The 23,641-nt window shown below is 41.1% G+C and overlaps 1 protein-coding gene across 2 annotated transcripts; it reads right to left on the bottom strand.

Moving 5' to 3' along the window:
- Nucleotides 1-18,013: 18,013 nt before the first annotated feature.
- On the bottom strand, nt 18,014-22,797 carry MRPS30 (mitochondrial ribosomal protein S30). 2 transcript variants are annotated; one of them, XM_074931735.1, is made up of 6 exons: nt 22,430-22,797; nt 22,036-22,276; nt 21,639-21,784; nt 20,478-20,580; nt 19,817-19,993; nt 18,014-18,483 (listed from the first exon to the last, which is right to left on the bottom strand). In XM_074931735.1, the coding sequence occupies exons 1-6, from the start codon at nt 22,757-22,759 to the stop codon at nt 18,215-18,217; spliced, it is 1,266 nt and encodes a 421-aa protein (XP_074787836.1). In that variant the 5' UTR covers nt 22,760-22,797; the 3' UTR covers nt 18,014-18,214. The 2 variants fall into 2 exon arrangements, with proteins under 2 accessions (XP_074787836.1, XP_074787835.1); XM_074931734.1 differs by having other exon boundaries at nt 22,036-22,797.
- Nucleotides 22,798-23,641: the final 844 nt, after the last annotated feature.

Here is a 23,641-nt window from a genome sequence, read left to right as displayed (position 1 = left end):
TGCTTTGACTGGAAAAAAGGTGGCCATAAAGATCTGAGATGTGCAGTGTTAATAAAAAGTTGCTTTCATACTTCGGAGATTAGCAGGAGGGAAGAACAGCTCCTCTTTATCTCAGGAATTGTATAAAAGTTCACAGCAAACCCAAAGAAGGCTGGGAACACATCTGGTTCAGTGGAAGGGTCACAATGAAATCCAAAACATCAAGTGTCTATCTTGGTTTTGACCACTCCTGCTTTATTGCGTCTCTCCAGGATTGTCTTCACATGTATGATAGACCAGGGAATGCCTCATCTGAGAATTGCTGCAGGTGGCCACTGAGACTCTGTTTTTAGATATAGTTTCAAGTGGTCTGCATAGACAACATCAGTCCTTAGATACCTTTGTACTTCTCGAATAGCACATACTCAAATGATATAATATTATCAGTTGAGCTCAGAATTAAGAATTCTAGTGGCATATACCTAATGACATAGGTATCTAAAGATGGTTAAAACCATACTTACCTAGCTACTTTGAGGGACTAGAAGATCTTATAAAGATGTCCAGACATTCCATGTGCCAGAGTAAAAGAGTTAATCTGCTCCAAGTCTAATGCTTTGCTTTTTGTGAGAGTGTATAATGTTTCTTCAAATGTAAACACCTAAGAGGATCTCTAAATTCTGTTTGATAAATGCTTTTTCTTGTTTAGAATTTGAAGAATAGATTGTGCTGAGACGAGCATGAAATGAGAAAGTTCATAAACCAACAGCTGCAATCATTCAAAAAAGGAAGTTCAAATACCTGGTCTGAGATTGTATGAGATTGAGCACATGATATTATAAAAATAATTTTGTCCATCCTGACACCAGGAAAATATGGATATTTAAAATAGAAAATAGAAAGTACCATGTGAAAAATTTCTCCACAGAGCTCTTAGCCCAGGACCACTTGAGACTGCATGAAAATGGGAAGCTCCACTGATGCTAGAGGAAGTCCAGTTATTTTGAGGTGCTGCTGCATGAAGCATTTTGCAAGGATAGAAAACAAGCCCATCTGCAAAACTAACATTTGCCCAGAACTTGAATTTACTTTAAATGGATGATGAGTGGCATAGTCCGTAAAACAAAGGAGAGCAAAATAGTTCTGCTCTGTAATCATTCTTTGTGGTCCTTCACCAGTTTTATAAAAATTGCATCATGGCAGTAACACTTTAAGCTTTGTGACTTTCCGTCATTAGTAATTATGAATGCTGCTCATCAATATCCTTTTGGATTCTTCTGATGGTTTCAGTATTCTCTAATACATATTCTACATAATTTGTGGTCTGAAACAAGTATTTCCTTTTGAATAATTTATACAACTTACACTTGTATTAAAGACCAAGTTTCTATCACAGTAACACACTGAAAACATGACAAAGAGTTCAAGTCTCAAGCACTGTATTAAGCCTCTTTTCCGTGATTTTTGTTGAAGTATAGAAAAAAATTGCATTAGCCTATGACTTGCAATGTCCCTTTACATATATGTAAATGCTGTATTCTTCTGTTTGTGGTTTGACACTGTGTTTTGACTCTGTTTGAGTCCTGTGTTTTGTTATTTGATTAATAAAAACAGGCCTCAAACTTTTCAAGACTACATTTCTTCTGCCCATATCACCCTCATTGTTCTTGAAAGAACTGGAGCCCTAGATGTATTATCTAAGGAGTTAAACAAGCAACTGCTTCCAATCACAGGTCATAATCTCCCTAGCCCATCAACCTGATCTTGCTAAATCCTCCTAAATCCACTAGCTTCTGCTCCTCTAATCATGAGGGTTAGAAGCTGCAAGGACTGCTTTTCACTTCATTAAAATTTCATTTTAATCTTTTATAATCTATTAGCACAGTACATAAACACCCCTCAGAAGCTTATTTCTTCTAACTTCACAAAATGGGATAATTTTACTATACATTCCATATTTGCAATATTAAGCTTCATTTCACAACACCATAAACTTTGCTCAAAAGGATTAATAGTTAAGCAGTTGAGGAAATGGCATTTACAGCTACAGCTGCATGCATTATCCATTATGAAGCATTTATTTGGTGAAGTTAAACCTTAGTTTTTCTTATGAAACATCTGAAAGTTAATCTCAAATTATTTCAGTGTGTGGAGTTTTTTTCAGAAAGTACATTTTGGACTGTGTTGTTGTCTGTTGTGACCCTGGTGTGACTGGCTATCTAAAGCAGACTAGACTAGTTCTCCTTCCTGAGAGGATGACTAAAACTTCTTTTAAAGTGGAACAACTGCTTACCTCAGTAGGTCATCTGAATGATCTGAACTGGTCATCTTTTGTGACAAATTTCCAAAACTTCAGTGAGTAAATTAACAATTATCTAAATATTCAGTCCCAATTATTAATAAAACATCTTCCCCTTATTATTGTCACCTCATAGCTCTACATAACTTACATAACATTATCGTCCTATGGCTGAAATGCCTTCAGATAAATCCTCTAGGAAACCATAACATATCTACAAGGGTTCTTCAGGTACATAAACAGCAAGCAGAAACAGAAGGAAAGTATCAGCCCACTGTTAAACAAGAGAGGTGGATTAGTCACCAATGCTGAAAAGGCAGAGCTCCTTAACACTTTCTTCACCCCTGTCTTTACCAGCACTGTTGGCCCCCAGGCCTTGGGAACAAAAACCCAGGTCAGTGCAAACACAGACCCACTGTCAGTGAAGGAAGAGGTGGTATGTGAACTATTACAGGAGCCTGACCCTTACAAATCAATGAGCCCTGACAATATCCACCCAAGGTTGTTAAGAGAGCTAGCTGACATCATTGTGAGACTGCTCTCTGTAATCTCTGAGCAGTCATGGAGATTGGGGGACATCCCAGAAGACGGAAAGAAAGCTAATATCACCCTCATCTACAAGAAGGACTTCAAGGAGGATCCAGGAAATTACAGGCCCACCAGTCTTACTTCAATCCCTGGTAAATTCTTGGAACGAATCCACCTGGGGGCTTTCACGAGTCAAATAAAGCACATGATTGGGAAAAGCCAGTACAGATTCATGAAGGGCAAATCATGCTTGACAAACTTGATCACCTACTACAACAAAGTAACCTGATTGGTTGATGTAGGGCAAGCAGTGGACATTGTGTACCTGAATTTCTCCAAGTCTTTTGATGCAGTTCCCCACAGTCTCCTCCTACAGAAACTGATGCGTTATGGTCTAGACAACTGGTTTGTGTGGTGGGTGGGGAACTGCCTGACAATCCGCATCCAGAGAGTGGTGGGAAATAGCTCCTTTTCAAACTGGCAACAAGTAAGGTACCCCAGGCATAGATACTGGGCCCAACGCTGTTTAATATATTCATAGGCCATCTGGATGATGGGATTAAGTGTACCCTGATGAAGTTTTCTAATGATACCAAACTGAGAGGGAAAGTGGACATTTCATAAGGGAGACCCATCCTGCAGGAAAACCTAAATAGGCTAGAAAAGTGGGCTAACAAGAACATTATAAAGTTCAACAAGAACAAGCGTAAAGTCTTGCACTTGGGTAAACATAATCCAGGAGTGCAGCACAGGCTGGGATCTACCTGGCTGGGTAACAGCTCTGTGGAAAGGTACCTGGGGGTTGTGGTGGACACGTTCAATATGAGTGAACAGTGTACTGCAGGAGCAAAGCAAGCCAATAGGATGCTGTGCTGCATCAACAAGGGCATAACCAGCAGAGATAAAGAAGTCATTACCTCACTCTGCTCAGTACTTGTCAGGCCACATCTGGAATACTGTGTTCAGTTTTGGTCCCCATAGTACAAAAAAGATGTGGACAGGCTGAAGAGGGTCCATAGGAGGGCCACAAAGATGATCAAGGGACTGGGAAGCCTGTCATATCAGGAAAGGCTGAGAGAACTGGGTTTGTTCAGCCTTGAGAAAAGAAGGCTTAGGGAAGACCTTATCACCACTCCCAGTATTAAAAGGGTGGCTACACAGAAGTTGGAAACTCCCCTTTTTACAAGGAGTCATATGGAAAAGATGAGAGGTAATGGGTACAAGTTATTCCTGGGGAGATTCTGATTGGACACAAGAGGAAAATTTTTCACAATTAGATCAGCCACTGGAATAAACTCCCCAGGGAAGTGGTGGGTTCCCCAACACTAGACAATTTTAAGATTCAGCTGGACAAGGTGCTGGGCCATCTTGTCTAGACCATGTTTTGTCAAGAAAGTTTGGACCTTGAGGTCGCTTCCAACCTGGTATTCTATGTTTCTATGATACAATGCAAGCTTACAACATAAACTAAGAAGTGAAAATTATGTACATTCTTTTAAACTATATTCTCTGACAAGTAACAATGAGAGAGGTCTCATGAGAGCAGTAGTTTAGCAACACTTTTTCTCTCCTTCCCTTTGTAGAAGTACAGAAGGATTTAGAGTGGAAGGGAGCACTGGAGGTGATCTAGTTCAAACTCTTACTCAAAGCAGGGCTAAATTCAAAGTTTTATCCCACCATTTTCATTCTAACATTTTCTTATAAGCACCTCATAAGAGAATATGTTAAAGACAAAGGGAAATGGCAAATTTCAAGCTGATGTGGGCTCTATCTAATTTATTATCCTTTTCCTTAGGTTTCTCTTCTTGGGGTGGGTTTAGTTTCATGTGTTTTGGTTTGGGATTTTTTGTAAACACGAAGCACTGAGGTTCTCTGTTTTTTAGAAGAAACAAACATAATGTGAATATTAATTTAATACTTTTTTCCCTGTAAAACTGTAACCACCAGACATCTCAACTCATAAATATAGGTCAGCTACTAGTCTCCAGAGCACTCCCATTTGGAAACACACAAAACAGTGAACTGCATGAAAGTTCTGAAGCACTTCCTTGAGATGAGACACTGTTTAGCAAGCATTTTCTCATAACACTAAAATAAAAAATAATTGATATATGAGTTGCTAGTTCTAAGTATGGCTAAATATGGAATTACATGGTTTTGCACTCTCCTCAAAATTTTATTGTACACTGTTTATTTTGCTACTTCTTCCTAGTTTGTTTAACGGTTCTCAGTTCTAATACACACCCTGACTCTTCCAGTATGTACAAAAGTACCCTCGCCTTCATTGCCATTTCTGGACACAGAAGGCAGTATGTTTCCTCACTCTCAGAATTTTTTCACCTCAAAAAATTTAGTAAGTTAGGCTTCACATACTCATATATAGTAACAAAGCAGCCAGTATTACAATTGCTACTCTAGCAAAAGCTTGAATAAAGTAACTCCAAATTTATACCAATGTAACTGAGACTACAATTTGCATTCTATTAACTGCAGTAGATGCTTTTCAGAACAGCTTCCCAGTAAAAACTGAGTCACAGTGAAGTAAGGAATTTAAGGTTAAACTCTATCTGCAGATGAGCTCCTTGGTTCTCTTTACAGTACTCAAAATAAGTACTTTCCTATTCCACTTTATGTTTGATTTTCTTTTCCCCCAGAAGACAGTGAAATAAGTGGGTGTTTATTTGAAGGAAAAATCACTCCTCTCATTCAGGGAAGGACTTTACTTCCATTAGGTACACATCTGAAAGTCATGCCACAAACATTTAGTCCATTCTAATCTTTACATGGCATAAAGAACAGTATCTGAATTTATAAGGCCTCACCTTTTCTCCATGCAACACTTAATGAGGAAATCTACATCTGATTTAAACAACAGGAAATAAGCTCTGAAGTTAACTCTAAGTGACACAAGGAAAAGTGATTATGAAGTGGTAGCAAATTATTAAAATTTAGCAGTAAAAGCTCCATGGAAATATCGTTAGGCTCTTTTAAATTTTCTGTCACTGATTTCAACACTGCTTCCCTCTAGACTTCAGCTCCAGCACTGTACTACATTTATTCACTCTCTCTTGTGATAACTCCTCCCCTTCTGCCAACCACATTATAGAATCACAGAATCATAGAATCGTTTAGGTTGGAAAAGACCTTTAAGATCATCAAGTCCAACCATTAGCCTAACACTGCCAAGTCCACCACTAAACCATGACCCTAAGTGCCACATCTACACATCTTTTAAATACCTTCATGAATGGTGACTCAATCACTTCCCTGGGCAGCCTGTTCCAATGTTTGACAACCTTTTCAGTGAAGAAATTTTTCCTGATATCCAAACTAAACCTCCTCTGGTGCAACCTGATGCCGTTTCCTCTCACCCTATCACTTGTTAGTTGGGAGAAGAGACTGACACCCACCTTGCTGCAACCTCTTGTCAGGCAGTTGTAGAGAAGGTCTCCGCTCAGCACCCTTTTCTCCAGGCTAAACAAGCCCAGTTCCCTCAGCTGCTCCTGGTAACACTTGTGCTCCAGACCCTTCACCAGCTTCGTTGCCCTTCTCTGGACACACTCCAGCACCTCAATGTCTTTCTTGTAGTGATGGGCACAAAACTGTACTCAGTGTTCAAGGTGCGGCCTCACCAGTGCCGAGTACAGGGGGACGATCCCTTCCTTAGTCCTGCTTGCCACACTGTTTCTGATACAAGCCAGGATGCTGGTGGCCTTCTTGGCCACCTGGGCACACTGCTGGCTGATATTCAGCTGGCTGCTGACCAACACTTCCACGTCTTTTACTATGAGGCAACTTTCCAGCCACTCTTCCCCAAGCCTGTAGCACTGCATGCGGAAGTTGTGCCCCAACTGCAAGACCTGGTACTCAGCCTTGTTGAACCTCACACAGCTGGCCAGCCTGTCCAGGTCTCTCTGCAGAGCCTCCCTACCCTCAAGCTGATCAACACTCCCACCCAACTTGGTGTCATCTGCAAACTGACTGAGGGTGCACTCGATCCCCTCGTTCAGATCACTGATAAAGATCTTAAGCAGAACTGGCTCCAATACTGAGTCCTGGGGAACACCACTTGTGACTGGCCTCCAGCTGAATTTATCTCCATTCATCACAACTCTTTGGGCTCAGCCACAAAGACAGTTTTTTACCCAGCAAAGAGCATGCATGTTGAAGTTGTGAGCAGCCCATTTCTCCAGGAGAATGCTGTGGGAAACAGTGTCAGAGGCTTGACTAAAGTCCAGGCAAACAACATCCAGAGCCTGTTCCTCATCCACTAAGTAAGTCATCTTGTCATAGAAGGGAATAAGGTTATTCAAGCAGGACCTGCCTTTAATAAACCTATGCTGACTGGGCCTGATCACCTGGTTGTCCTGTATGTGCCACATGATGGCACTCAAGATGATCTGCTCCATAACCTTCCCCAGCACTGAAGTCAGGCTGGAACTGCCTGTAGTTCCCTAGATCTCCCTTCTGGTCTTTCCTGTAGATGCACGTCAGATTTGCTAACTTCCAGTCAATTGGGACCTCCCCTGCTAGCCAGGACTGCTGATGAATGATTGAAAGTGGCTTGGCGAGCACCTCCAACAGCTCCCTCAGTACCCTTGTGTAGATCCCACACAGACCCATAGACTTGTGTGTGTCTAAGTGGTGTAGCAGGTCACTAATACTTTCCCCTTGGATTATGGGGGCTTCATTCTGCTGCCCGTCCCTGTCTTCCAGCTCAGCATGCTGAGAACAGAGAAAAATTGGTCTTAAAGACCAAGGCAAAGAAGGCATTGAATACCTCAGCTTTTCCTCATTCTTTGTCACTGTTTCCCCCCACATCCAATAAAGTATGGAGATTCTCCTCAGCCTCTCTTTTGTTGATAATGTATTTACAGAAAAAATTTTAAGTGACCTTTATGGCAGTAACCAGATTAAATTCTAGCTGGGACTTGCCCCTTCTCATTTTCTCCCTGCATAACCTTTCAACATCCTTGTAGACCTGAGTTGCCTGTCCCTTCTTCCAAAGGTCATAAACCCTTTCTTTGTTTTCCTGAGTTCAAGACAAAGCTTTCTGTTCAGCAAGGCCAGCTTTCCCTGCTGGCTCATCTTCCGGCCTATGGGAACAGACAGTTTCTGAGCCTGAAAAATGTCCAGCCTTCCTGGACTCCTTTTCTCTTCAGAACTGCTTTCCAAAGGACTCTGTCAACCAGGCCCCTAAACAGGACAAAGTCTGCCCTCCAGAAGTCCAACATAGCAGTTGTACTAACCTCCATCTTTACTTCTCCAAGAATCATAAATGTTATCATTTTCTGATCACTGCACCCAAGGCAGCCTCCAACCATCGCATCATCCACAAGTCCTCTTCTGTTCACAAAAATCAGGTCCAGCTGTGCACCTTCCCTCACTGGCTCCCTCACCAACTGTGTTGTCTTCCACACACTCCAGGAACCTCCAAGACTGTTTCTTCTCCACTGTATTGTATTTCCAGCAGACATCCATTAAACTGAAGTCCCTCCCCCCCCCCCCCCAAAAAAAAAAAGGGGGGGGGGGAGGGGGCTAATGATTTTGAGACTTCTCCCAGCCGTTTATAGGATATTTTTTCTGCTTCTTCATCCTGGTTGGGTGGTCTATCACAGACATTCACCATGATAGCTGCCCTATTGGCCTTTTCCTTGATTCTTGCCCACACTCAACCCTATCATCATCATCATTATTAAGTTCTAGATACTCCCTAAAACACAGGGCTCTCCCACCCCCTCTCCTTCCTTGCCTATCCCTTCTAAGTTTCTAGCCATCCATTGCAGCACTCCAATTGTGTGAGTCATCCCACCATGTCTCTGTGATGGCAACTATGTCATACTTTTCAAGCTGCACAATGGCTTCCAACTCCTCCTGTTTGTTGCCCATGCTCTGTGCATTGATGCACTTCAGTTGGGCTATTGATTGCAATGTCTTTTGGGGGGTAGAAGCCCTAAATCCTATATGACTGTACTCAGGTGCTTCCGTGGTTTCTAACACATCAATAACTCTTGCATCTTTGCTGCCACATAGATCTCCAACCCCCACCTCCACTAAGACAACAGATGGAAGGACTTCACTAGTACATGGTCCCTCAAATACAGGCATGTTGCCCCATGGCTTATCTCTAGCAAGACTGGTTTTATCGCTTTCCTCATTCAAATCTAGTTTAAAGCTCTTTCAATGAGCCCTACTAACTCCTGTGCAAAGATCCTTTTCATTCTTTGAGAGAGGTATAGCCCATGTTGTCAACAGGCCTGGTGTCACAAAAACCAACCCATGACCAAAACCCTCAAAATTCTGCCAGTGACATCAGGCTCAGAGCCATGTATTGATCAGCTGTCTCCTTGTTTTTTCCCTCATCAGTCACTGAAACTGGAAGGATAGAAGAGAACACTACTGGTGCTCCTGACCCCTTAACCAGTTGTCCCAAGGCCTCTTAACCAGTTGTCCCAAGGCCCTGAAGTCTCCATTCGTTGCCCCCAGACTTCTTGTTGCAACTGCCTACCTGAAAAATCAGTAATGGATAATATTTTGAGACTTGTTCCAGGGTAGGAAGCTTTCTTTTCACATTTTAACCTGGGCTCCAAGAAGACAACAGGCTTCCTTAAGAAGTGGGTCTGGTCTGCATACTGGGCCTTCTGTTTCCTTCAGAACAGATTATATACTGTAACAACTATTCCATGATGCATAGGAAAAAATAACTGCAACATTAAAGGATTTTAAAACTGCTTATCTCAAAACTGGTTTGAAACTAAATATCATATTTCTTTAGACAAGAGCTGAGCACATTTATTTTAAAGTACTGAATGTAACTAAAAATTCCCTTGACTTTCCATAACAAAATTCAGTAACCTCCTTCACAAACGTGATAGAAAGCTTTCAGTATGATATGATGCCACATTCCCACTCCTCCAAATATTGCTGAGGACTGCCAGAAAAAAAAAAAAAAAAAAAAAAAGGAATGCCAAAGAAAGAACACAGAGACACAAAGCTGAAACAAGAAAAACAAAAGCCCTTTAGAAGTCCATCCAGCTATCTCTCCTACTGGCCGAGACCAAGACAAGAAAATTAAATGCTATTAATGTTTTTTAAAAATAATTGTTACAACTTCTGCGTACAACAGTGCTTGATGTTCTGAAGGATACAGAGATTTCTGCATGAATGTCTGGGGGAAGTCACCTTGACTACCCAGTCCAGTCTCCTTTTGAACAGCGGTGACTGGGATACCCAGCTCAGAAGGACCATGCTATCATATTTCAAGCATCACAGAACACTTCTAAATAAGACCTATAGGAGAGAAAGAATCAAAGATACAGTCACTGGAAGAAAGAGTGAGACTGAAAATGTTGCTACTATCTTTGAACTGGCAGCTGCAGAGACTGTTACATTAATTCTCAGAGGGACTGAACTGTTCTTCAGAGGGTTCTTACCTGACACTGACTCCAAAAGAGATGAAGTTACTACATACAATAGCTATGTTTTAGACAAAGTGCTTCCATTATGCAAGCTAAATCTCCATTCTCTATTAAATATTTCTAAAATCTTATTTGGCAACCATATATAGACACCTCAATTTTAAAGTACCTTAAAAGCACAAGAGGGAGAAGCAAAAACCCCCTCCAGGATCTGTGAAGCTAAGCTTTCAGCACTGACCCAACTTCTGGTGGGATTCACGCTGCTTCCCTGGTTATCATATCTGATCTGAAATCCAGGGTGCACAGTTCAGAGCCAGGGTCTGCCCAGAAGGAGTTTGGGAGAGAAGGGTGTGTGATCTCATTGTGGAAAGCTCCAGAAAAGTGAGGGAGGGGGGGAACCTTCTTTCTTCCTCACAGTCCTTCAGCTGATTACTACAGAGGCTCCCCACCCGTACCTTTCCCTCCGCTCATAGCACCCATATGCTGTGACACTTGCCATATCTCTGTACATATACACATACCTGCTAGCAGATCTCCCTTTTAGGCAATCTTCTCCCTAGTGTGTGTCTCTAGGATTTTGGACACGAGACTCTTAGAAAGGACATGCCTAGCTCAGACGTCCCTTGTCTTGGTTACTTATTGTCAATATCAATTAAATACATTAATACCTAACCAATAGAGACACACAGTTTGCATTATTTTAATTCCATTAGCTACTGTTTTTCAAAGTCATGATTTTTAGATAATATAAATAATCTATCCTCTCCTGTAAAGACATTTCTGTTTACAGTTTCAGGATGCACAATTCACTTTTAATCCACTTAGCTCAGAGTCTGCCTTTAGGAGACAGAATTAATTTGTGTCTTCCCAGTTGCTCCCTTACATTATTTGGCTCAAGTGGTAGTCAGTGAGGTGTTTCAGTTCACCCTGCCCCTTCCTAGACATCTTTTAACACAGAAGGTAAAATGACAACATCACACCTGACATTTAAACTTCAGTCCCAATTGCTTCTAGCCATCCACAGATTCAGGGTAATGCCATAGTGTGATCCAGTGGCTTGAAACTAAAAATACAGTTGATTTATTTAAGCCGTAATTCTTTGCGCACATATGACATTTTCAGAAAAGTAGATATGTCTCCAGAGAGAGCAAATGTCCAGACACACAGTCATTATGTTGATTTTGTTTAACATCTCTTCAATGACAGTCTGGCCATGTGCTAATTCCGCTCATGGTAGGCATAACACTATGCTTACAAGAGTGAAAAGCAGCACACCTCGGAAGTTCTGTAATATCCAGTCTTAGCAAAGTTGAATACTTTATTTATTAGATGTGTATTGTAATGAAATCTTGCTGAACATTTTCAAAAGGCATGTTAGTGACTTTAGAAGTACATTTAAAAATAAGTAAAATATCTATGTACCGTAGAAACCTAAATTAAAATTCCATTTATATTAGGATTTAGGAATCTAGCCTGTTTAGATACTTCAAAAAAATCCTAATGGGAACCTACGTAATTGCAACATTAAGCATATAACTATTTTTTTTCAATATCCAGTCTCTAATTATGTTCATCAAGAATAACATGCTGTTAAGAAAAATCAAAATTACAGCTTGTTATTACTTTCAATACTATAAAATAAAGTCATCTAAAAATGCAAATCCCTTGTGTAAACACAGTTATAACCATAAATCTTACTATCCTAACAAAGAGTCTGGCTCTTAACTCCATCTCAAATTTATCATTAATCTTTTGTATGATTTCTCTAAGCAGCAGGCAGTACTGCTCCCATGCTTTTCCCCTATCCTTCTTTGCTTTCCTTATCAACTTGGGAAGCTTTTCAGGGCAAGGTCTGTCTATGTGTTCCTACATGATTTCCCAGAATGTTTATGTGGGCATATCTGCCCTATTAACAATAAAATACTTGACATCAGCTTCTTAACAGTAACTAGATTAGAGTGGGTCATTATTCACACAGGTAAAACACTACATACCTTCAGAAAGAATGGTGTCGTACCCTAGCAGTTGTCACTGGGAGGTTCAGGAGACATTTGAATTTCATATCTGTACTTCAATACAGAATGAAGCACCTACATTCATTCTCCAGACAACACAGACAGTCATCACTGCCTGCTCTTGGCTTCTGGAAGGGAGGAGACACTTGGGCATGTCAGAGGTCATAGGAAACATAAGAGGCAAATCTGCTTTGAGATAAACTTGGAGATACAATAATTCAATGGATAGCCTTAACTGCATTCAAAGTGTCAGTACTCTGCCAACAAAGGAAGATGTAATATAAGGGTCTTCTACTGAAGTCATTTGCAGCTGCGTATGAAGTAAAATTTGTCTATGCTGAATTAATGCACAAATACGGATGGCCACACTAAGACGAAAAGAGAGTAGGTCCAGGCCCAATGTCCACTATCTACCCAAATATCCACACATGGTTTCTTCCTACAGATTCACAGTGTCTCATCCACACACTGACCACTAATTTATTTTCACAGAAACATAGAGTGATTAAGTCACTTGAAGTCAACACTTAACCTACACCTGGTCACCTACAGCAGGTTGCCCAGGTCTGACTAGCCTGACTTTTAGTATCTCCAGGGATGGAAAGTCCACATCCTTCTCTGAGCAACCTGTCCCATTGATCAGTTGCAATTATAGTAAAAAAAAAAAGCTTAAGTACAATTTCCAATTTTTCGCTTTCTGAGTATTTCCTCTTGCCCTTTGCCCTTTCACAGGACATCACTGAAATAGCCAAATCTTCTTCACTCTTTCCCATCAGGTATTTATACACATTGATAAGATGCCTCCTGAACCTTCTCTTCAGTCTAAACAATTCCTGAACTTGAGTTTTAAAATTCCAACTCCTGATCACCTTTAGTTACCTAAAGAAATGTGCTGGTGCAGAAACTGAAACAAACAAAGAAATAAAAAGCCTTTCCAGGCTGAAATTCAAGCTTGAAATTTAAACCTGCTCTGGGATATCTGACAAAAACGTGCACATTTGCAGTGCAGACACCCTTGTGTTAGAAGCTACATCTTTCAACAGTGAAAACAATCCTATATTGTGTCCCCTGAGAGCACTGATAAAGTGTACCGAGTTGATTACAATTTAAAGGAATACTGAGAGCAAAAAAAAAGAAAAAAATGGAAGGAAGATTTCCTTTAAAGGAGACACATTGCCAATTATTCTTGCTATACAAGGAAAGAAACAAAAGAAATCAAGCATGACTTAGTAAGAATGAGGAAGGAATACAGAGAAGACGCTGTAGCAGGAGATGCAGTTCAATAAATTGAACTTCAAGCAGTTATTAAAAGACCAAGAAGAAATACTGAATGTTCACTCAAAGAATATTTCAGCTGAAGACAGAACCTTCCAATTACGCAGAAACCATGCACAATTTAAAAAAAAAAATAAATAAAAAAAATAAAAAAGGACAGATTAAAAACTATTGCAGATAGTTACAGGTCAATACAGCTGAGCAGACACCATAAAGCTGCCTGTCCTGTCTGGAAGAATTATTTATCTTTCTAATAGCATAAGCTAGATAGCACTTAGTACTGCAGAGACATAAAAAAGCATGCCAAGATTCCTTTTACCTCTTTGCCTTCTTCACAGATTTTTTGAAAATGTTGTAAATAAATTAATCATAGGTCATCTGTTAGTGGTGGTAAGTGGCCCACCCGTGCCACCTTCAAAGCTGAGGAAACAATTGTTTACCTCTGATCTTTGAACTCCAGCTTCAAGACCAAAGGGTTACTTAGCAGTCTGAATAGCATGGCAGACTTTAGACTGCCTTCCTTCAGTCTGAATTAGATACAAATGATTCTTTGAATTCTAAACTCCTGCTCCTGTAGGATGCAGTGAGGTTCACAACTTCCTCTCTTAGCATCACAACGTGCATTAATGAATGTATTAGTAGTGTCCATATGCTAATTCCTCATAGCTTGAAATACTAGTCTATTTCTAGAACAGCCAAGTCTTCCAAGAAACTTAGTTCTTAAAATTATTTTTCTGTGTATTTACCAAGTAAATTTTACATCATTTGTCAGTATACTAGAGAAAGGCTGCAGAAAAATCCCCGTAACCATTACCAGCCTTCATTTATTAACATACTTCCAACAGTTCATGGTCTAGGATTTCCAGAATCAGAACAGAATGGGCTTCTTTAATACTATGCTGTGTCTAACTAGTGACAAGATTATCAGCCCTGCCAGAAACTGTCCCTGACCATCCTCCTGACAAACGTCTCAGACCAAATCCATGTAGACCTGGCTGAGTAACTTCTCATTTCTGTCATGTTCTTGATACAACTTCAGTCTGCATTATAGTCAAATGCAGTGTTACCTGCACTTGCCATCCTTTCATAATAACAAAGGAGGGGGAGCAGATACCTGTTCTCCCCTACCAATCTCAGACCATTGTAGGATTTCAGTCTGCCACTACCCAGTATTATCCAGGAACATCAGAATAAGTTTCAGTAATGGAGTAACAGGAACACTCATTGATTAGCAATTACCTGCCCTTTCTTTGTCAGGGATTTATGTTTTGCTTTATGGTGACTTGTTTTACTGCTTTTGCTGGGAATGACACTCTGTTAAAAGACAGGTAATGTGAAGAAAAAAAAAAAATCAAAACCCTGTCTCACATCTGATGTGCCCTGGTCCCAGACACAGAGGACTTCATATTAGCTGTTATGTACTTTCTAATCCATGTTTTTTTAGGATGCTCAACTTTTATTTCTTGAAGGTCTTGTCTCAGGTGGGTTCTGGTACACTACTAGAATATAACATATGCAGTCATAAACTGTTTTCAATCATTCTGGTTTTGATGCTGCCTCAAGTTTTGTCATTGCTAACTTACTTCATGGTCTTCACTGTCAGCTTGTTGCTGTCCCATTTACTTTGACACTTCTACACACTAAGTTTCTTCCTCCATGAAAAAGCAGTTCTTGTGCAATCTTCTGCAAGCTTTCATGGGGCTGTTTATTAGACCGTTTTGATCCACAGGACATCATTCTTTTGTACTAGACCAGATTTTGTGCTAACTCAATGCAAACTTCACTAGTCTCCTACTCCGGTGCATTTTGGTTACACTGCTGGTTGTGGATGGCACATTTTAGCACGGGATGCACTAGAAAGCCACTTGCATTGCTTCCATCAGAGATACACCACCAGTACGTGGTCTCTACAAAACCAGTAGGCCAAGTTGTCAGCAGACTCTCACCAACAGCCAATTCCAAGAGTTGGTCTTGACTCAGGACCGCCCCCCCCCCCCCAGTGGAGCTCCAGAACAAGGAAACCATCTGCTTCTCAAATAAAAGGAGCAGGTGCCTTCTCCAATTACATAAAACCTGAGTACAGAACAGATACCACAAGAGACTTCTGCAGAACCAAGCAGACTTATAAATATTAAAGCTACTCCTCCTGTCTGAAACAGATCTACCCCAACAACTTGGTGCAACACAACCCTTTATAGATATAAGAAACTTTCATAGTATTCCCATCTCCTCCTTTCCGCTTTAATTTTAGGAAAGACTGCTTAGCAGTTCCATTCCAAGTCACCACTTGCAGTCTCATAATCTGAATCAACAGTACAGTTAGAATTTCATAAATCAGTCACCCACTTGAAGGTGATACAAGTTTTAAGCAAAATAGTTCAGTACTAGAGAAAATACTTGCTTCATTATGTAAAAACAAATCTTATATTTAGGTTCTGCCTTATGTTCCCTTGTGATATGTTCCAATAGGCCTAAACAGAAATTATAGGAAAAAGGATCCAAACTTGGAGATTTCCATCCTGTGTTCTTTGAATCACCTTTAATTTGTTTAAACAGCAGACTCAACAAAATAGGATGCTGAGGAATGATGCTCCCATGAGACTTAAAGTAGAATCATGAGAAGTTTCTGCCAAATAAAGCTCAATAGAAATGCTACAGCTTTTAAGCTTTCTACTTTTAAACATTTAGTAGGTATACAGTCTTTAAATAAAGTTTTGACTTTATCGTTGTAAGGCAGTATTAAATATCCTGAGCAGATGAATACAAGATGAAAGATTACTGCACACAAAATGCTGTCTCAGCTTTGCCAGTGACAAAAAAAAGCTAAACAATGCCCATTACACTTTTTCCCTAGTAGAAGGTAAAACAGTGCCACCCACTGCTTTTCCAGAGTACCCCCTTGCCTTTTGAGACAGCTGCACAAAGCTGAAGTTGGCACTTTGCAATTACAAAATAGCCAACTCATGCTGAGCCTTTTTCCCCTCACTCCAACACTGGGTTCTTCTACCAGGTAACACATTTACAGTGATACTTCAGTCACTAGTAAAGCTGCATAACGGAAAAAAAAAAAGTGCTTTGAACTTGCTCTACTACAGCTGAAGGCTGAAGATAAGACAAAAGCTGAATCACATAAAAATGAGTAGTTTTTTACCCTGGGAGGAGTTTTTTTGACTTTGCATTTCAGCTTTCCACAGCCACTATTAAGCAATTCATAGTTTCAAGCTGATGGTAATATTATATTGCATCAACTTATCTTGAGGGTCAGAATACCATTTTTTTTCATATCCTTCTATTTATTTTGCATCATCCCTTTAACACACCAGAAAGCAAGTATCACTTTTCACTTAGGTCACAGGTCATTCTCTAAAATCAACATGCCTGCCCAGCAGTTTATCTTCTGTTCCTACATGGAAAATTTGTTTAATCCAAGGATCAGCAGAGTAATACTCAAGCATTGTCAAGACAGAAAGATCACTTAAGGACTTTTTACTTGTTAAAAAGAAACTGGTACTCATATGCACATTTTATTAATCTAGATTGTCTGCTGGTAGAAAAAGTGGCAACTATAGTTCATTCCAACATAGCACAGTACCTGTCAAGTAGGACTCTACAACTACTTCATCTTTCATTAGCAAAATTCTCTGTAAACCAGTTTACAACTGAAAGCAGGATCTCCCGTCGCACAGGCTGAAGAATGTGCATACAAGTATTTCAACAAGCCACGTATGATTCAGTACTCTCTTTAAAAACAAACTACTTGACCCTTAATAAGAACCCTAGAACATTCTAAAAAGTTCAGTCAGTGTACAGAACTATGTAAAAATTCTAGGCATGTTTCATTACCTCAAAACCAGATACACTTTGTTGATTAAGTAAATATTCCTAAACAGTCCTTACATCTTGTACCTTATGAATCAGAGATCCTAGTCATGGTCTGGGCTCAGCTGTGATCTACTAAAAGCAGCCATAAGACATCCAAGTATTAGCAATGAAAACATCAAGTTGTCTACAACTGAAATCAATGTCCCAAGCTAAAGGGAAAACTGTAGACTCAAAATGCATTTTAGAGTTATCTTTGTGGTTCCTGAGGTAAGAGCTTAAAAATGGGTATGCATGTTCACAAAAGACTCTTTGGAAGCAAGTTTAATTGTGTTTATACTACTGCTTGATAGGTGTCTAAGAATTTGCCATGCTATGCAACTAAACTTCCAACCATTCACTTTTACACCTTTCACTTTTCACTTTGTATTCTGAGCTCATTTTCTCTTTAGGAAGAGTAAGCATTTAAGACAACTAATTTACTTTCAGGCACAAAATCAGAAACTTTTCACTGGTCCCAAATATCAAGACAGCAGTTACCTAGCAACATAATCAGATGGTCATGTGAATTCATTCTTTGCTGTGATAGTTCAACACAGAGCTGCAGATCTGCTAAAAGAAAGTATTCACATGACTTTGAATCCATACAATACACTTCTAACAGTAAAACACAAAAGACATTAAGGTATTTAAACATTTATTTTTCAGTGTACAGTATCATACATTTAAAATAAAGAAATAAGGCCCAAGTATCATAAAAGATATATATAGTGTTTGCTAGACACATACTTGACTAAGAACAAGGCATATTCTAGCCCATACTTCATGGAGTTACACTGAAGTTCAGGCATGTAAACGGGAATACTTTATTGTTTAATGATTTATACCTCTTTTGGCCTGTTTAATAGAAAACGAACCAACTGAAGCAGAACTTCATCATTAAAGCCTTTCACACTACCATCTTCCACAACATCATACAATGGCTTACTGTCTGTACCCCAACAGATATTCTTCCGAGGGTTATTTTGAATAGTTTCTGCAGTTAATGCTAAAGTGTTTAGCTGGTAACAAAAGAAAGCAAAGTATTTTCCATCAGTCACTACTGCCTGCGATACAAAAGGACGGGTCACATCTGCTTCATTCCAGAATCCTACAAAATAAAGAAACAACACTAGTTATACAGAATTCGAAACTCCTATCAGCGCACACGTCTGAAATACAGAAAAACACTGGGAGTTGCAGCAGTCACCTAGTAGGGAAAAAGTCCCATCCCCTTTAGCAACAGAAGCATTCTTCACCCAGACTAACTAAAACACAACCATCAATTAAGGACAAGGTCAGGGGACACAGTGGTCTTTTTGTATTTTGTACACAGTTCCCTATTGCTGACTTATAAAAACCCCATGCTAATCAGCCAGCTGACTAAATTATTAGTGCAACTCAGTCCTACAAGTGATCTGAAGGGAAATGCCTTTCAACTATTCCACGCTTCTCGCAGGATAGTGAACATTTGTTTCATGACAGAAGCATGCATATCTATGTTATGAGCATGACTATAGTAACCAGCCAGACAATACCAAGAACACTATGTCAATAAGTATTAATGCTTCAAACCCCCACTGCACATTGTCCTTTTAAAATATTTTCTTTACATAGTTATGTGTGTACACAGCATACACTTATATTCTTAGAGGATATTTGGTATTATGTGCAACAAACACCCCTAAAAACTGTTACAGAACAAAGAAAAAGCTTTTGAATCATGCTGTCTTTATAACTCATAATATGCTTACAACTGTAACAAGATTTGAAGCCAAGACTTACTTGACTTCAGTGTTTCATGTCCACAAAAAAATTAACGCTTTCTAATATGCCATTACATAAAAAAATTGATGCAGAGCCAGCTACATACATCACAGTCAAAGGATTCTCTTCCATGTGTTTTTTCACAAGTGAAAACTACAAACCAGCAGATATCTTCCAGTAACACTAGATAACAATTATATTTACATGAATAAGCAAAAGACTGACCTGGTCAGTCTTAATCAAACATAGACATAAAATCCTAACATAAGGCTACTGACATTTTTCTTTCACTGACTGTAGTTTCCTAGAATTGACATGTCTGAAACAAGGGGCTAAGCAACATAGTTGTTTTGTAAATAAACAAACAAACTGCTTGATATCTACCACCATTCCCCGCAACCAGTGTGGGGTGAGCAAGTGAATGCAGGACTGAGGGGTCTGCACAGGTTTAGTGTTACATGTGACAAAAATATTTTTCTGTGTAATTAATTCTCTCGGAGTAGAAGTACTCAAAAAAAGTCTTAACTAACCCCCTGGTATAAGGTCTGCTTCATTCATTGGTTGAATTAAATTTTCAAAGATCTATTTAAAGGATGGTCTTCATATGAGAAAAAGGTTTTGGGGGAGAAAAGATTAGAGAACTTCACAGTAGGCATGCATCAAGCTGACTTTCTCACCTTGATACATTGCTTGTGCTGCTGTCCAGGCAAACAGACTTGCAATACCATTAGCTCGATAAAGAACTTCAATCTGATCCTCAAGATGTGCTTTTACAAACCTCTCCCGTTTTAGTTTATCAGGAATAAGATGAAACTGAGTGTGTCCATAACAGCATGGATCTGCTACCTTTGATCCTGTGTTCCCCAAAATGAAAAAAATTAAAGAGTCAGAAAATGCTCTTTATTATGCATACAAATACATTCTATCAGACTCCAAACAACAGAAGTTTAGAACCTCTGCTGCAGATCTATATAAATGTGGAGACACTTCCATTTCTGGATGAGACTTAGAGGGCTTGCCCAGCTCCAAAAAGCAAGAGTTCACATACTAAAATGTCTCTGAGGAGATGTAACAAAATTTAAAGCCAGTTTTCTGCCGATTTTCAATTCAACCCAACTCCTTCAAGCAAATCTGGACAGAGACTACCATATGCACAGGAGGATGCTTGTCCCCACTGCCTAACTGACATGAAATCTCAAGAGATTTAAATACCATATTTACATAATATAGTTATATATAAAAATATACAATTTGTTTTTCTTTTGATGGGAGGTAGTGTTTGGTTTGGGTTTTTTCCACAAAAAACCTAGTTAACATTCCATGACTAGAAACTCTTACCTATAAATACCTTGTTTTCATACTGCTTTTTGAACAACGGCAGTTTGGATGGTTTGTGATTAATAATGGGAACATCTCCAAGATCTGACTCCAGCGGGACAATCTTGAAAGAAAAAGAAGGAAAAGACATGACATAAGTCATGTTTCTGACATCAGGCCTCACATAATATGCCACCTTCTGTCAGGTAGCAGAAGGTTTAAGTCTTGCTTACATACGCCATTATATAACTTAAATTCATCTTTTACAGCATAACTTCTTGTCTTGTGATGAGTGCTAGCTAGTACACACATACTGATGTCTTAATGTTCTGTAATATACAAAAAACATTGTGTGAAATAGTACTAACAAAGCTGCCAGTTGGTACTACCTTCAAAACCAGAATCCACTTCTGTAGAAGAGGAGCAAAACCAGTTCTAGCAGCAGTGAATAAAGTAACTTGAATGAACAGTGAGTTTACAAGTATTCAGTGTTTTGCACTAAATAACATTTTAAATTGTCAAAACAGTTCTTCCAAAATGCAAAGGATTGTAACATCTGACAGTACTAACCTAAGCAAATTGTACAATTAATTAGCCAGAAAAGTTCAGCATTTACAGAAACTGAAGTAGTCTTCTGTTTGTGGCGGAAACTGGGCAACAGAGACCTTCACACGCTATACAATTACCAGTGTATAAGCATAAAAGATTAGAATACTGAATCAGCTTCCAGAAAAGCCAGAATTCAAAGGAAACAACTGTTAGGCAATACTAATAGGTAACAGTGCTCACATTCAGATTATACGTGCTCTCTCTTACTCCACTCTTTTTTTCTCCATTTCTCCCATTTTATTCTCCTCCACTGAAAAATGTTCCACACCGTATTTCTTATAGTTGCCTCCACTTACAAGTATAAGTTAAAACCTTCATTTAATTAAATGTAACAACATACAGTTTCTCTAAACACAAAGATGACAAAGGTGAAATTCAGAAGACTGTCTCAATATCTACAAAGCAGTTACCACAACAAGGTAGTAAAGGCATGAAGACTTGAAAAATGCGTAAGTATGCTACATGACTGATTAACCAGGTCCTCCACATACTACCTATGGCATGGTTTCAGTGGCTGTCAGAAACGTTAAGTGAAAACGCATGCAATTAACTTGCTGATGAACATATCCACACCTCTGGAAGTTGCTTTGGTACACGGATCTGGAGGTGCGGATTATCATCTATCTGAAATCGCACAGGATCGACTCTACCCTTTCGATGCCCATGAACAACAATTTCCTCACCATGGTGCCAGTAATAGTTAACTTCAGGTTTCAGATCTGAAACAAAACAGAGAAATTGAGAGAAACAGAGATTTGCATTTAAAACCCTCACAATTCTTGTTCTGCAGCTGCTGTAAAACAGAAAATTCAAAATCCACTCGCAACATGTGGGACATTGGAGACAAGATGAACTACCAGTGGTGGTCTGAATAACTCAGCTACACCAGCGACACTCCTGTCGGCTGCACTGACCTGCCCCACCGCCCAAGGGCTCCCACTCCCCTCTCCCTCCCACCCCCTCCCCGTACCAAGGGAGGAGGCTGCCAGCAGCGGGTTGCGACCGGACAGGAGAGCGGCGAGGGTGGAGACGAGCTGTGTAAGGAACGGGCCGGGCGTATGATCCTGATCGCGGTAGAGGAACGGCCGCTTCTTATTCTGGTAGAAGCTCTCCTGCAGGAGGGCGTCGCAGGCGAGGGAGCGCAGCTCGCCCACATCCAGGTACGGCGCCGCTCCCGCCGCAGGCTCCGGGGTTTTCGAAGCTCCTGGTGCCTCCGTTCCTGGCTCTGGGGCTTTGGTGGCCTCGGGCGCTACTCCCGCCGCGGCCTCCGGCGTTTTCGCGGCCTCCGGCGTTTTCGCGGCCTCCGGCGTTTTCGCGGCCTCCGGCGCCACCGTTCCCGGGGCTTTCGCGGCTGCCGGCGCCGCTCTCGGGGGCAACCCCGGCACGAAGACGGTCTTGGTGAAGCTCCGGTACCAGCGGTCGGCGTTGAGGGCGAAGGTCTGCGGGTAAACCATGTACTTGGGCCGCTGGAGCTGCCCGTAGAGCCGCAGCTTCTCCTCGATGGAGGCCGCCGCGTGCACCCGCTGTTTGAAATGCTCCAGGCGCCGCCGCTTGGCCGCTTTGCTCTTCGCCGTGGCGGAAGCCACTATGGGCGGGTACAGCGAGTCCGGGGTCTGCGGGGGGACAGCAGACTCCGTCTGCGAGAACCAGCATCGGCCGTGCCAGAGCAGCCGCCGCCCGCGGGACGCCGCCATTTCGCCGAGCTGCGAGGCAGCGGAAGGGCAGCGCTCGGCGGCTGCAAAACCTGATTGGCCGCTGGGGACCACGTGAACGAGATCCTCTTCCGGTCGGCGAGCTGCCCCTGGAGGGCACCCGCTGCAGGGGCAGGAAGGGGCGGGGCCTTCGGGGGGGTCGCGTCGCTGAATGGCCCCTCGCCCCCTCGCAGCTTCTGCGCATGCGCCTAGGCGGCCTACGGCGTCTGCGGGGCAGGAACTACAGCTCCCAGGATGCTCAGCGCGAGGCGGCCCAGGAGTGACGAGCCGTGGGCGGGCGCCGCTCGCCGAGCGCTGCCCGGAATAGCGCTGCCGGGGGGCTCTGCGGCTGCCGCCCCTTTCTCGGTACGAGTCCACCCGTCAGAGGGAGGGCCGCATCTCAGACAGAATGGTTGTGTTTCACAGACACGGAGCCTTTACCTGCTTTCATAAGAGAAGGCAACACTTCTGCAGGAGTTTTCTGTGTGCTTATCTTCAGGGGGCAATTACCGCCCCGGTAGTGTGAAAGACTGACTGCTCAGTCTAAATGGCAGGGATAAATTATCTCTAAAATTAAATAAACAAAAAACAAAACAAAACAAAACAAAAAAAAACAACAAAAACCCCACACTTTTCTGTACAGAACCCCTATTAAAGGCAAAGGATTTTGTACAAACCACGAACTGTAGCAGAAATACAAGACAATTTATTGACAAAACATGGAAATTGGAGCATGCATGGCTCAGCCTGGGGCATGAGGAATGCAGCCTGACTGCATCCCAATATAAATCCTGGCTGCTCTGATCTCTTGTAGGAAAGACTTGTATTTACAGGATAGTGGGTACCCGTAGCGCTGAGTGTAAGATGACAGCAGCTTGTCAGAAA

The sequence above is a fragment of the Athene noctua genome, chromosome Z (genome assembly GCF_965140245.1).
Source record: "Athene noctua chromosome Z, bAthNoc1.hap1.1, whole genome shotgun sequence".
NCBI classification, from domain to species: Eukaryota; Metazoa; Chordata; class Aves; order Strigiformes; family Strigidae; genus Athene; species Athene noctua.
The sequence above is the reverse complement of the archived record's forward strand: the minus strand, read 5'-3'. Positions and strand labels throughout refer to the sequence as shown.